A 12,814-nucleotide genomic window follows, 5' to 3' on the forward strand; every position below is an offset into this window, starting at 1 on the left:
TCATCACTTAGGCAGTTCAAGAAGGTTATCTGTTTTTTTCTTTTAATTAAGACTTTCTTTAACTGCATTGTAATAGAAAGACCGTAAGACCTAAACAATCTAGGTTTTTATCTCACCTTTGTTCTTAATTAATCATGCACTCTTAAGCTCTAGGAGAAGTTTTCATTGTACTGAGCTTGAGGTGCCTGCTGATCTCAGTGGAAATATCAAGTAGATGGTTATGTCGAGCCTTCAATAGCAGAGAGAGCTTTCCCTTACTCAGTCATGGAGTTGCACTGGGACCTAGAGGTGGAAGTACGAGTAAGTTGCTGCCTCAGCTGAAGAATGTGGAGAAAGTCAACAGCTGGCAGGTGCCTCTGGCACCTTGGCTACCTGAGCTCCACCTGTGTGGTAAACCACTTAGTCCTGAGAACACCAGGCAGCACCTGTGACTCCTAGCGTCCTTCATTTCTATCACATTCTAACTTAAGGTTCCTTTGTACCAGGTAGGAGATCTGATAAGTCAATCCATGCTAACTAAGGTGTTATTGGGCAGCCTCATTAGTAACATTAGCTGCATTTTAACAGGATCTTCCCAGATTTAAAGAGATAGCTCAAGTGAGTGACTCTAAATGAGGGAATTTTGAGCATCTCTGAAGGGCAGTGGAGGAGGGAGTTGGTGTTTCTTCTCCCTATCTACATAATAGTCATTCTCAAATGTAGACATAATGTTTGAAATTTTGAATGATTATAAACACAATGGAGGCTGATATTTGTCTCCTGAGTTAGTCTTTAATCTGTGTATATGATTCAATCTTCAATCTGTGTGTATGATTTTGTTTTGTTTAGCAACTTACCAACCACATTCGGGATACCCTACCAAACTTCAGGAACAAACTACAGGGACAGTTGCTCTCCATAGAACACGAAGTAGAAGCCTACAAAAATTTCAAACCAGAAGACCCAACCAGGAAGACCAAAGCATTGCTGCAGTAGGTCACCTTTCCCTTCCTTGGCACAGCATTTTAAACTAATTTTTTTAGTTTTCTTTTGCCTTAGTCTATTTGTCATGTTGTTTCTTAGGCTTAACAGAGGCAGCAAGTAAACTATCTGAGACTATCTATATGATATACAAGAACTCTTGAATTTTTATGCTTTGTTGAACATGAATTATTGGTATTATTCTGTTATTATCAACTTACCAATTGAGCATCACTATGCCCATTTACATTGTGTTTTTAAAACTGGATTAAGTGAGTAAAACTATTAGGGATGACCCAGCAGGAATTTTTGTCCCTTGTCTTAGAAGTGGGTAAATACAGATTAAAATATATTTTTCAGCTGTTTCTATGGATGTCAATTGTACTTATTATCCTTTATTCCAATTATTTCATGTAACTTATTTGTGTGCATTTTTCAGTGGAATGAAAACCAAGGATTTAATTAAAAAGTGCTAACAATAAGGCTCTAGTTTTTTTTTTCCTTTTACATAATGATTTTGATGTAGCCCTTTGAAAATGCAAATGTGAAACTGCCAAGCATCTTTTCACCCCTTCATGATCTTCCCATCTTATCTTTGGGTTACTAGAGTTATTTCTGTGGTGTCTTGGAGTAGGATAGCAGAGAATTGTTAGAGAATTCCTAGCTCTTTATATCTTACACTGTCTTCTCTCCCTTGACTCCTTCTGGTGCCATCAGTTCCTTTATCCTGTGCTGCCAATTGTGTCAAGTCCCTCTCAACGCGAAGGCTCCCCTGCCCAGCACACACTGCAGGATACCCGAGGTCTACCTCTGAAGATGATGTTTGGTACCTCTTATGGCTCCCTTTTTTCTCCTGCAGCCTGACAATCAAAGCATCCTTCAATTGGCATTTAAAGCGCACACTATTATTTCTTTCTTTGTGAGGAGATTCCCAAATACTCAAATATTTAAATACAATATTAATTGCTTCATCCTCTATTTCCTCTATTTCCTCATCAAAAATATTATACAAAGGAAAGAGTTTTTTTTTTCCGATGTAACTCTTTCCTAATTTATTCTTTGTTTTCATTCTTGGGTTTGGTTGAGCTCTTGTAAAAACTCTTCAAGTTACAGAGAAAGCTATTTCTGTTTAGGCCCTAGATCATTATCTTAATATCCAGCTAAAACTATTCTGCTTGCAAATACTGGGTCTTGCCTCTGTGACTTTATTGGACTCAGATTACAGAACTTTTCACAGCTAGATTCTTGACTTGCAGAGGGCTGATTCAGCTTCCTCTTTATGGCCCTATTCTTTCTGACCTATTTCTTTTCTCTATTCTATCATTTCCTCCTGCCTTATTTTCTCTGTTCTTCCTCCTTCCTCTAATCTCTTCATGCACTCCGTGTCTGGTTCTGTGAGTTGAACGATAAATAAGATTCTTGCCCTCAAGAAGTCCCAGTAGAGTAGGGAAAAATGGACATAAAATTTAACACAATTTAACACAATTGTGTTAAAGCTAATAAATGCTATATTTCTGTAAGTGTAAAATATTAAGGGAGCCCAGATGAGGAAGCAGTTACATGTGAGGAAGGATGTGAATTTGCAGAGAAAACAGGTTGTGAGGTAGGAGAGTCATGTGGAAGGAGGAGGGCAAGAGAATCGTGAGAACTTTGGTGACATTTTTTCTAGGGTTAGTATATGGATCAGGTAGCTGAGGTATAGGGTTTAGGGGAAGGAGCAGCTAGACGTACACATTCTGAAAATTTTTTCATGTTTCAGTATGTATGTCATGCCTCTCCAGGTGTTTTTAAAAAATAAAATTTGCATATATGTGAACATAACTAAATCCAATTATAGTCTAGCTTCTTTGGCCTAAATAATTTGTAGTTACTTTTCATTCACCTATGATTTTGATGGAAGAGAATAAAAAGATACAAGTTTTAGATAGTTTGAATTTTTTTCCTTTTAGATTTTGAATTTGAAAGTAGTTCCAGTATGTTTAAATTGGAGTTTCTAAACCTGGTAATCATAAATGAACATAGTTTTTTTCTTTCTTTTCTCTTTCTTTCTTTCTTTTCTTTCTTTCTTTCTTTCTTTCTTTCTTTCTTTCTTTCTTTCTTTCTTTCTTTCTTTCTTCCTTCCTTCCTTCCTTCCTTCCTTCCTTCCTTCCTTCCTTCCTTCCTTCCTTTTCTTTTTCTTTTCTCCTTCCTTCCTTCCTTCCTTTCTCTTTCTTTCTTTTCTTTCTTCTTTTTCTTTCTTTCTTTCTTTCTTTCTTTCTTTCTTTCTTTCTTTCTTTCTTTCTTTCTTTCTTTCTTCTTTCTTTCTTTCTTCTTTCCTCCTCCTCCTCCTCCTCTTCCTCCTCCTCCTCCTCCTCCTCCTCCTCCTCCTTCTTCTTCTTCTTCTTCTTCTTCTTCTTCTTCTTCTTCTTCTTCTTCTTCTTCTTCTTCCTCTTCCTCTTCCTCTTCCTCTTCCTCTTCCTCTTCCTCTTCCTCTTCTTCTTCTTCTTGGCAGCCAGTGTAAGGTAATTCATTCTTTCATGGAACAAATATTTATTAAATCTCCCAATTATGTTGAGCAGGAAAAGGTAAAGAAAACACACGGTCCTTGCCCTTAGGAGAGTGACTAATAGACGTAGCAATGTAAATGTACTGTGCCAAGTGCTCTGCAGGAAATACGCTGAAGATGCAGAGGAGGGGCAATGAGGAGTGGTGCTGGATAAAGTCATGGATCATGAAAAGTTTCTGGGAAGAACCAATGCTTGATCTGAATCTTAAAGGACATGTAAAAATTAGTCAGGCAAAGCAGCAAGAGACAGAGAGAATGGTGTTCTGAGCAGAAGGAAAAACAAGTGTAAAAGCACAGGGGCATGGTGCATTTGGGGAACTGCAATGACTTCCTTATGGTTGGCTGGAAGGTGAGTGGGATGAGTGGTAAGAGATGGGGCTGAAGAGGCAGCCAAGGCCAGACCATGAAATTCTGGGAGATGGGCTAAAGAGTTTTGATTGTATATTCAAATTGTGGGGATCCATTGAAAAACAAGGCTAGAGCTAGTTGTAGAGAAGTCACAAATATGTGTTATTCTGATAGGGTGAGGTCTGATTTGGACAAAGATAAACCCAAAAGCAGGATGATCATCTAGAGGAGCCTTCAGTGATGCCGGGAGGTGTTGCTGAGAGCTGAACCAAGGCAGTGTTAGCAGGTTGAGGAGGAAAAGCTCAACTAGCTGAACTGTAATGGAGGAGAAATGACCTACAACTGTTGGCTCCCTGAAACTGTTGGGTGAGGGAAAGGGAGGCATGCTGGATGCCCCATCTTCCCTGCCTGGGGTGGGTGGTGTCATCCTCCATGAGGGGAGATTTGGGAATGCAGGAGGATCAGCAGGTTTGGGAGTGAAAGACGTTAAGAGGTTGTTTTAGATGTGTTGAGTTCAAGGCAGCTAAGAGGAAATAAACATCCAGTACAGTTGAGCATATGGGCCACTGTCTTCTGAGAGTTATGGGCTAAAGCGGAAGGTGTGGAGAAACTATTTCTCAATAACCCTTGAAGCTATAGTAACCTTGAAATCACCTAGGGATGAGTGTGAGGAGAGATTGAGGCTGTGACATTGGGGGAGTGATAGTGCTGGAGCATTTGGAACACTAGGTGGCTGTGATGTCATGGGAGTCCGGGTCCATTTGACTATTCTACATAAAGTTTAATTGATTAACTCTCTATTTCAAGTATTCTTTTTTTTTTTTTTTTTTGAGACGGAGTCTCGCTCTGTCACCCAGGCTGGAGTGCAGTGGTGCCATCTCGGCTCACTGCAAGCTCCGCCTCCTGGATTCACGCCATTCTCCTGCCTCAGCCTCCCGAGTAGCTGGGACTATCTGCACCACGCCTGGCTAATGTTTTGTATTTTCAGTAGAGATGGGGTTTCACTATGTTAGCCTGGTTGGTCTCGAACTCCTGACCTCAGGTGATCCACCCGCCTTGGCCTCCCAAAGTGCTGGGATTATAGGCATGAGCCACCGCACCCGGCCCCATCAAGTATTCTTTAAATACCATTTTATGACTGTAATCAAATGAACGGAATGCATTGAAAGACAAATATATTTAAATATTTATTCTAATTAAATGTCTAAAATCTTGATGTGTATTTCATATAATCACACTGTGAGTGCTACATAGAGTGCAGTGTTAACTCTGCCAGTAGGTGCCACTAAAAGTACCTGGAAAACGATTCTAAGGAATAATCATAGGAAAAGAAAATGAAGAGTGCAAAGGCTTGTAACTTTGACTTGAATCTATTTCTCTTTAAAATTACAGGATGGTTCAGCAATTTGCTGTGGACTTTGAGAAGAGAATTGAAGGGTCAGGGGATCAAGTAGATACCCTGGAACTCTCAGGTGGTGCTAAAATCAATCGTATTTTTCATGAACGCTTTCCTTTTGAGATAGTAAAGGTTTGTGTCAAACGTTATTTTTTCCCTTAGTTTCACTTCATTTCCGTATTCTGTTTTATACAACTCAATAAAATATTGTGTGAGTGGTATAGAACTAACATAGTTCTTTGAACAAAACCTCCATATTCAGGTAATGAAATTCAGGAGAGAAATGTGTTCTTACTGATGATTCTGATTTTATTTAATGAGTTTTAACTACATTTCAAACACAAATACTAATTGAGTTTCCTATGATGTTTGTTGTCTAATTAATTTAAAAATATTTCTTAAGCATATACTATGCACCAAATTTCTAGGTGCTAGTGATTAAGACAGGCAAGGCCCTTGCTTGTCTAGTGGGGAAAGACAGAAAATTAACAAACAGACAAAATAAGAAAGTTGCAAATGTTTTTATGTAACATGATATAAAAGAAAGGGGCCGGATGAGCCACTGTTAATGGAATAATCAGGCAAGTTCTGTCTGAGCAGGGGACATTTAAACTGTGCCCAGAATGGCATGAAGAGGTCAGCTGGGTAAAGCTCTGGGGAAAAGGGGTTGTTCAAGGCAGAAGTAGCAACCTCGGATAAGACACTAAAGTATGAAGAGATGTGGCTGATGAAGGAGAGGGCATGAAATGAATTCAGAGAGGGAGGAAGTGTCCAGTTCACACAAGGCTTTCTAGGTTGAGGTAAAGTCTATGCTGAACAATGGGAAGTTACAGGAGGGTTTTAAGCAGTAATGTGACTTGATTCGTTGATGATTTTAGAAGAATAGTATACCTGCTGAGTTGTAAAGAGCCAAGAGACGTGAGGAGAACAGTGGGTCAGACAAGGGGTGGATTCATTTTCTGTGGGGTCTGAAACTTCTACAATTTTGCAGGTCCCCTTGAAGAAGAATACAAAATTATAAACACACAGTCAGGCACAGGGTCTTGGAAGAGGCTGGTGCAAGGGAGAAATGCTGAGAATTAAACTTCTTTAGCTTTCCAGTAAAAGTGCTCTAGCAAGAAAGGATAGAGAGAGATGGGTGGCTTTGGGGTTTTGGAGATAAAGTTGCTAGGGCTTCGACTGAAATGGGGGAATGGAAGAAAGATAAGTTTTTAGATGACTTCCAAGGTTTTGGCTTTCACAGCTGAGTGAGTGGTGGTGCCCATCAGATGAGGGAAATGAAGGAAAAGCTCTGTTTGTATGGAGAAGTGAATTAGGAGTTCTGCTTTGGATGTGCAAAGTGTAAAATGCCCAATAGCAGTTGAGTGGTTTTAGGGACCATGCTACTTGTCTCAAACAGAGAGGCGAGTGCTTATGTCTTCGTGTGGGAAGCAAATGGGTAAATAGATAGTTTCATTCAAATGTGCTAAGTAAAGTGATAAACTTCAGCACAAAGTGCTATGGAAACACAGCCCACAGACATGAATCCCAGCTCAAGTGTGTGAAGGAGCCAGGCTTCTGAGCTGAGTTTGGAAGGATGAGCAGCTAGTTAAGCAGGAAGAGGTAGGTTACAGGAGGGGGTGATCTAGACAGGAGAGGAACGATAAAGGCCCTGAGCTATGAAGCCATTGGTTGTGGGTAGAGACCTAGAGCAATTCGTCATTCCAGGACATAAAGTATGAGGGGGAAGTAGACAGACAATGAAGCTGGAGAGGCCAAATCTCAGAAGTCAGGGCTGAACTCAGTGTTCTCTGGCCACCCCTTCAAGGTCTAAGCTCTGTGACACTTTGATCCTACTTCCAAGTAGATTTATGGTACCCTGGGCTTCTGAGAAATGTTTGTACAGTAATCTATCCTGTGTTGTCTTTTTAAAATAGCACTAATTTTCTTTTACAAAGAGGTCTTTAACTCAAATGGTTTAAGTGGCCAGGGACAAAAGACAGTCATTGTTAATTTCAGGACATCTGTACTGCTACTGCACATCAGGTGATACCCTCATTTATGCATTCTCCTGTGCCTTCAAATTTACCGTATTTAGCAAAAGAATGAAGAATTATACATTTCAAATGAATGGCTAGATTTATGTCCAGAAGGCATCCTTATGCATTGCACTCCATATCTATAATAGAGTTAAAATCCACTGCCCCTAAACTCCCCAAAATCCCTGGTGTTCTGTGTTGCCTTGGACTTTATATAAACAGATGTTTTGGCCATCTGGGTTTAGGTTAGGAAAGACATGAGTATCCACTTATTAATAACGAAGTCAAGTTATTCTCATTCTGTATTGTTCAACAATATTATTCAAAGGAATTAAGTGTCATAACCATGGCTCATTTTGCATCTGCAGATGGAGTTCAATGAGAAAGAATTGCGAAGAGAAATAAGCTATGCAATCAAAAACATACATGGTATCAGGCAAGTGATTCACATTTTTTTTTGTCATCTGTTCAAGGTACCAAAAGAAAATTAATGTTTATAAATAGCTAGGAAACTCGTCTTTTCATCATTGAACAGGGTAGAATACAGAGGTGGGAGTCAGAAACAGGAAATCCTGCTTTGAAGTTTAATGGTAACTTCCTGTATTGCTGTAGTCAGTTTTTTCCAAGTGAAAAAGCAAAAACGTCTTCTGCACTTCCAGCCTGTACTCTGCACAATAGGGGATTCACAGATTAGCAAGACCCCATTCTCCAGAGCCTTCGTTTTTCATGAGGGAGGCCAGACATGCTCAAATTAATCATTACTTATACCGGAGAAGGGACAGATTAATTCTGATTAATGTTGTGGAGCAAGATTGGGAAAGATGAATGGAGGTAGTTACTTTCAAGTTTATCCTTGCATGTGGAGAGAATGATTTCAACAGGCTAGGGGGTGTTGTGTGTGCATGTGTGCTTGCGCGTGTGGGGGCATGTATATGAAGTGGGTGGCAGTGTGATGAGACAGGAGAGGATGGAAGGATGGAATGGAGGTTGTTGAGGCTGGAGGATAAAAGAAAGGGCTTTCTGGTGGAAGGTGTGGGATGACCAAAGGTACAGAGATGAGAGGGCACAGCATGTACCCATGGAGCCAGGAATCATGCATGTGCATTGGGACTGTCTTGAGGAATGTGGTCAGGAGAGCAGAGGGACCTGAGCTGGGTGGAGCTGGGGGTGGGGTGGAACTTGTGTCTGAATTTCCACTTGTTTAAAGTGAGTTTATTCTAAATTACCTTCTATCTTAGTCTGTTTGGACTGCTGTAACAAATGACCACAGCCTGGGTGGCTTATAAACAACAGAAATTTATTTCTCATGGTTCTGGAGTTTGAAAATCCTAGGTCAGGGTGTGAGCATGGTTGGGTTCTGGTGAGAGCCCTTTTCCAGCCTGCACATTGCTGTCTTCTCATTCTGTCCTCATGTGGCAGAGAGAAAGCTAGTCAGCTCTCTGGCCTCTTCTTGTAAGGGCACTAATCCCATTCATGAGGGTTCTGCCCTCATGATGTAATTATCCCCCAAAGGCCCCACCTCCTACTACCATCACATTGAGGGGTACGGTTTCACCATATGAAGTTTTAGGGGAACACAAACATTCAGTTTGTAACAATTTCTTTAAAGAACTATGATGAAAACAAATGATTTTAAAATACTTATTTCTTCATTTCATGTACAGAAGGCTAAACATAACTTAATGAGCATATGTTGAATTGTAGTGTCCTTAATTCAAGGAAATAAAACTTAAGTTGCCTAGTACACAGATTGCCTCATATGTAGGAGGTGGCCTCTGCCTGTTGTCGTTTGTGGCTCAGCCTCTGCAAAAGGGCCGAGTTGAGACTATGCTGGGAACAGACCCTGAGAAGGCAAAGCTTGACACTGAGCGTGCATGTGATGAGTGATTTTACAAAGGAGTTATGATGCTTGAGTTGTTTATTGTTTTAAAATTTAGACAATCTGCTCCACAAATCTCAAATAGTATGGGCAGATATGAGTTTACAAAGTGAAGAGGAGAAAACCTCTATAACCAAACCTAATGTTTTTTCTTTTATCATCGATAGGATTTCTAAGCTCCCTATTCTATTTCTTCTACACCAAATCCAGAATACATATGGTGTAGAAACTGTTTTACTTTTTAGCTGGGCAGATCTGGTATTTGGACATGTTTATCTGATAGATGCAGTGGAATCAAATTACATTTTTTGGGTCATGCAGTATTTGAACTCAGCCAAATACAGTATTTTTACTTCACTTGTAAAACTCATTACCATATGTAGCTTTTGTCAAATATAACTGCAAAATCTCAGTAATTCAGAGTTGTTGATTTCTGACTTATACGCCTAACAACAGGAGATTGTTGGTTGTTATTATAAATTTGCCTGTAAGATGATAAGAAATGCACAATGTCCTGAGCTTAAGACATACTCACGGTATGCTTATTTAGGCCTTTAAATATGCTTGGTTTGACAATTTTTTTCCCATTTGATTCCATTGGCTATTTGAGTAGTAGAAGCCCTCTTTGCCCATGAAGGACTTGATGGAAGAGATGCTTTGTTTTTCTCCATTGTTTTGTTAACACTGAATGCTGACTATGAGCAAGGGAGGGAGACGGTCCTTATGGGGCAAATCAAGATAAATAGGGTAACAACTCTCCCTCCTGTGTAGTGATGGGACTAAAACATGTGCCCAGCTTTCTGCAATGTGAAATAGAATGCTGGGCTTCCAAGAAGGAAGGTCTCAGCAGCAGGACTGGGGAAAGACTGGAACTATAAGTGCTTGCTTTGCATCTGGGCTTTATAGCACAGGTGGGATTTGAATAGACCAAAATTGTGAAGAGCGTGAAATGAACATCATAGACAAAGGCAAAGACATACAATATAAGCAAAGGCAAATTGACTAAAACATAGGGTATGCGAAAGGCGAGGAGAAAAGTAACTATGAAGAAAGATTATAGTCAAAGAGTGAAAAAATTTTAATATTGTACTGAACAGTTTGAATTTGATTCATACCTAGTTTGGAGAAATTACCATTATAATATAGTATGATTACTACAGTTAGAAATAGAGGTGAGCATAGGGTGCTAAGCAAATGATAAGAAGGAGCGTTAAGTCAAGATAGTATAAGGGAAGTGTGAAAAGATTTTCCAAAAGAGGTACTGTAGAATTCAGTTGCAGGAAGAGAAGTTAACTAATTAAGAAGAGGTGAGGAGGGGAGGGAAGAGGGCCTAGGAGTGGAGAGGATCCAGTGCCAAAGCCTGCAGCCTGCCAGCCTTCAGTTATGGCCAAGTCTCAGAGTTCAAAGGCCTCTGTTATTGTAGCTTCTCTCTATTGACCTTTTGTTTAAATTTGAGTAATCATTTTTCACTTTTTATGAAACACATACACATATGCACATGTATATATCTGCTTTCCTGAGTTCCTGTTCAGCATGAGAGACGCATTGTTATAACACCAATTTGAATTAATTAGAGCCCAAAGGAAGACACTTGTTACTTTGGTTATCATTTGTTATTTTTGTAAAGTCATTATTTAATTTAGGCATCTTGAAATATTAAAATTAATTCATAACTCCCCTTACTGTCTTATTCTCCCAGTACCCCAGGACCTCAGAGTGGGAACTGTCAGGCTGACAGTAATATAGCTGTCCTGGAATGGATAAATTGTATAATCTACTATTTCAGTGTATAAAAAGTGAAGCTCACTGGCTGTTCCACAAAGGAAAAGGAATTGATTTTGGAATCTTTTAGAAATAGGAATCTAAATTGAGAACACCATTTCTATTGTAGCATTTCTTTTTATTGCTGTGAAACAGTGAGATAAGACAAATTACAGTTACATATTAGTTAAGGGTCACAAGATGTGCCATATAAACATTTTGGGCACTGTTTTCAGCTAATACTAATCTTCCATAGATTAGAACTTATTATGGTTTAGCAATATTAAAGATATTATTGCCGGGCGCGGTGGCTCAAGCCTGTAATCCCAGCACTTTGGGAGGCCGAGATGGGCGGATCACGAGGTCAGGAGATCAAGACCATCCTGGCTAACACGGTGAAACCCCGTCTCTACTAAAAAATACAAAAAACTAGCTGGGCGAGGTGGCGGGCGCCTGTAGTCCCAGCTGCTCGGGAAGCTGAGGCAGGAGAATGGCGTGAACCCGGGAGGCGAAGCTTGTGGTGAGCTGAGATCGGGCCACTGCACTCCAGCCTGGGCAACAGAGCGAAACTCCGTCTCAAAAAAAAAAAAAAAAAAAAAAAAAAAAAAGATATTATTATAGCAGTGCTGTGGATGGAACAAATCACTATGTAACTTTTAAACTTGGTCTATTACATGCTTAATTTAAAAAGGATGTTAATTGAAACATTTTTCAAAAGATTTTTGAATATTACTCAATTTAAAAAATCTCATGGGCTGCTTGCTTTCTTACCTTCAGGACAGGATTGTTTACTCCAGACATGGCATTTGAAGCGATAGTCAAGAAACAGATTGTAAAGTTGAAAGGGCCTTCTTTGAAGAGTGTGGATCTGGTAATACAAGAATTAATCAACACTGTGAAGAAGTGTACCAAAAAAGTAAGTTGGAATTATTTAACTTTCCAGGACATGGCTTTGGTTTACCAACATTCCCTATCTCATTGCATGATTCTCTTTCCCTGACCCTCACTTTGTTACAGATGTTGTGTGTTTGCCTACAGGGAAGGGTTGTGGAAAATACTGAGTGGGAATTGCTTTCATGGAGGGCAGACATACTGTTTTCTATCATTCCTAATACGGTGGTTTAGAAAGAGTGTATTTCTTTGGCTGATTTTCCCCTTGTTGTCTTAAACAAATAAATATTATTTCCAAACTATTAGGCAAATGCCCTAAGCTTATTTTTCCTGTGGTGCATGGATGAGGGTAATTGTTAGAGAAGGAAATCATCGATAGTACGTATATCATAAGAAAATTCTTCCAAATTGCGAATATGTATTCCACTTGAGCCTGGGTGTTCTGGGAAGGGGCAGTGTAGTGTAGTGGATAAGAACCCAGCCTTGGAGTTTCAGTGACCTAGATTGAAATCCTGGCTCTGATACTTTCTATGTGACCTTGGGTTTAACCTCTCTAGTCTTGTTAATTTATCTGTCAAACGAGGATGGTGATGATAATGGTAATACCACTTCAGTGAGGATTAAACAAGATGATGCCTGAAACCTATGGGCCACCTAACACACTGATTAACCATAGTTTAAGTGCTCAGTAAATGGTGGGTGATCCATAAATTGCCATTTTAGCAGCAGGGAAGTGTTGAAAAGATTTTCCAAAAGAGGTACTATAGAATTCAGTTGCAGGAAGAGAAGTTAACGAATTAAGAGGTGGTGAGGAGGGGAGGGAAGAGGGCTTAGGAGTGGGGAGGATCCAGTGCCAAAGCCTGCAGCCTGCATAAATATTAATAGATATTTATAAATAGATATTAATAAATAACATAAATATTAATAGATATTCTCTACCCTGAGTATCTATTAAATCTATGCTGTAGAGTGCTGGGGTAAGACTTCCCAAGTAGGAGGACTCCTCACTGAGGAAT

The 12,814-nt window shown here is 39.7% G+C and overlaps 1 protein-coding gene across 23 annotated transcripts in view; it reads left to right on the forward strand.

The window, feature by feature from the left end:
• DNM3 (dynamin 3) overlaps positions 1-12,814 on the forward strand; it is a 562,992-nt gene that overhangs the window by 193,237 nt on the left and 356,941 nt on the right. For all 23 annotated transcript variants that reach the window (XR_012422750.1, XR_012422743.1, XR_012422754.1 and 20 more), the window contains 4 exons: positions 829-971; positions 5,246-5,381; positions 7,636-7,703; positions 11,685-11,823. Coding sequence is in view for 18 of the 23 variants with exons in the window: in XM_045396821.2 (XP_045252756.1) it covers positions 829-971; positions 5,246-5,381; positions 7,636-7,703; positions 11,685-11,823 (486 nt within the window). In the remaining 5 variants the exon portion in view is untranslated. The remainder of the gene's footprint in view (positions 1-828; positions 972-5,245; positions 5,382-7,635; positions 7,704-11,684; positions 11,824-12,814) is intronic.

This window comes from Macaca fascicularis, chromosome 1 (genome assembly GCF_037993035.2).
Source record: "Macaca fascicularis isolate 582-1 chromosome 1, T2T-MFA8v1.1".
NCBI lineage: Eukaryota > Metazoa > Chordata > Mammalia > Primates > Cercopithecidae > Macaca > Macaca fascicularis.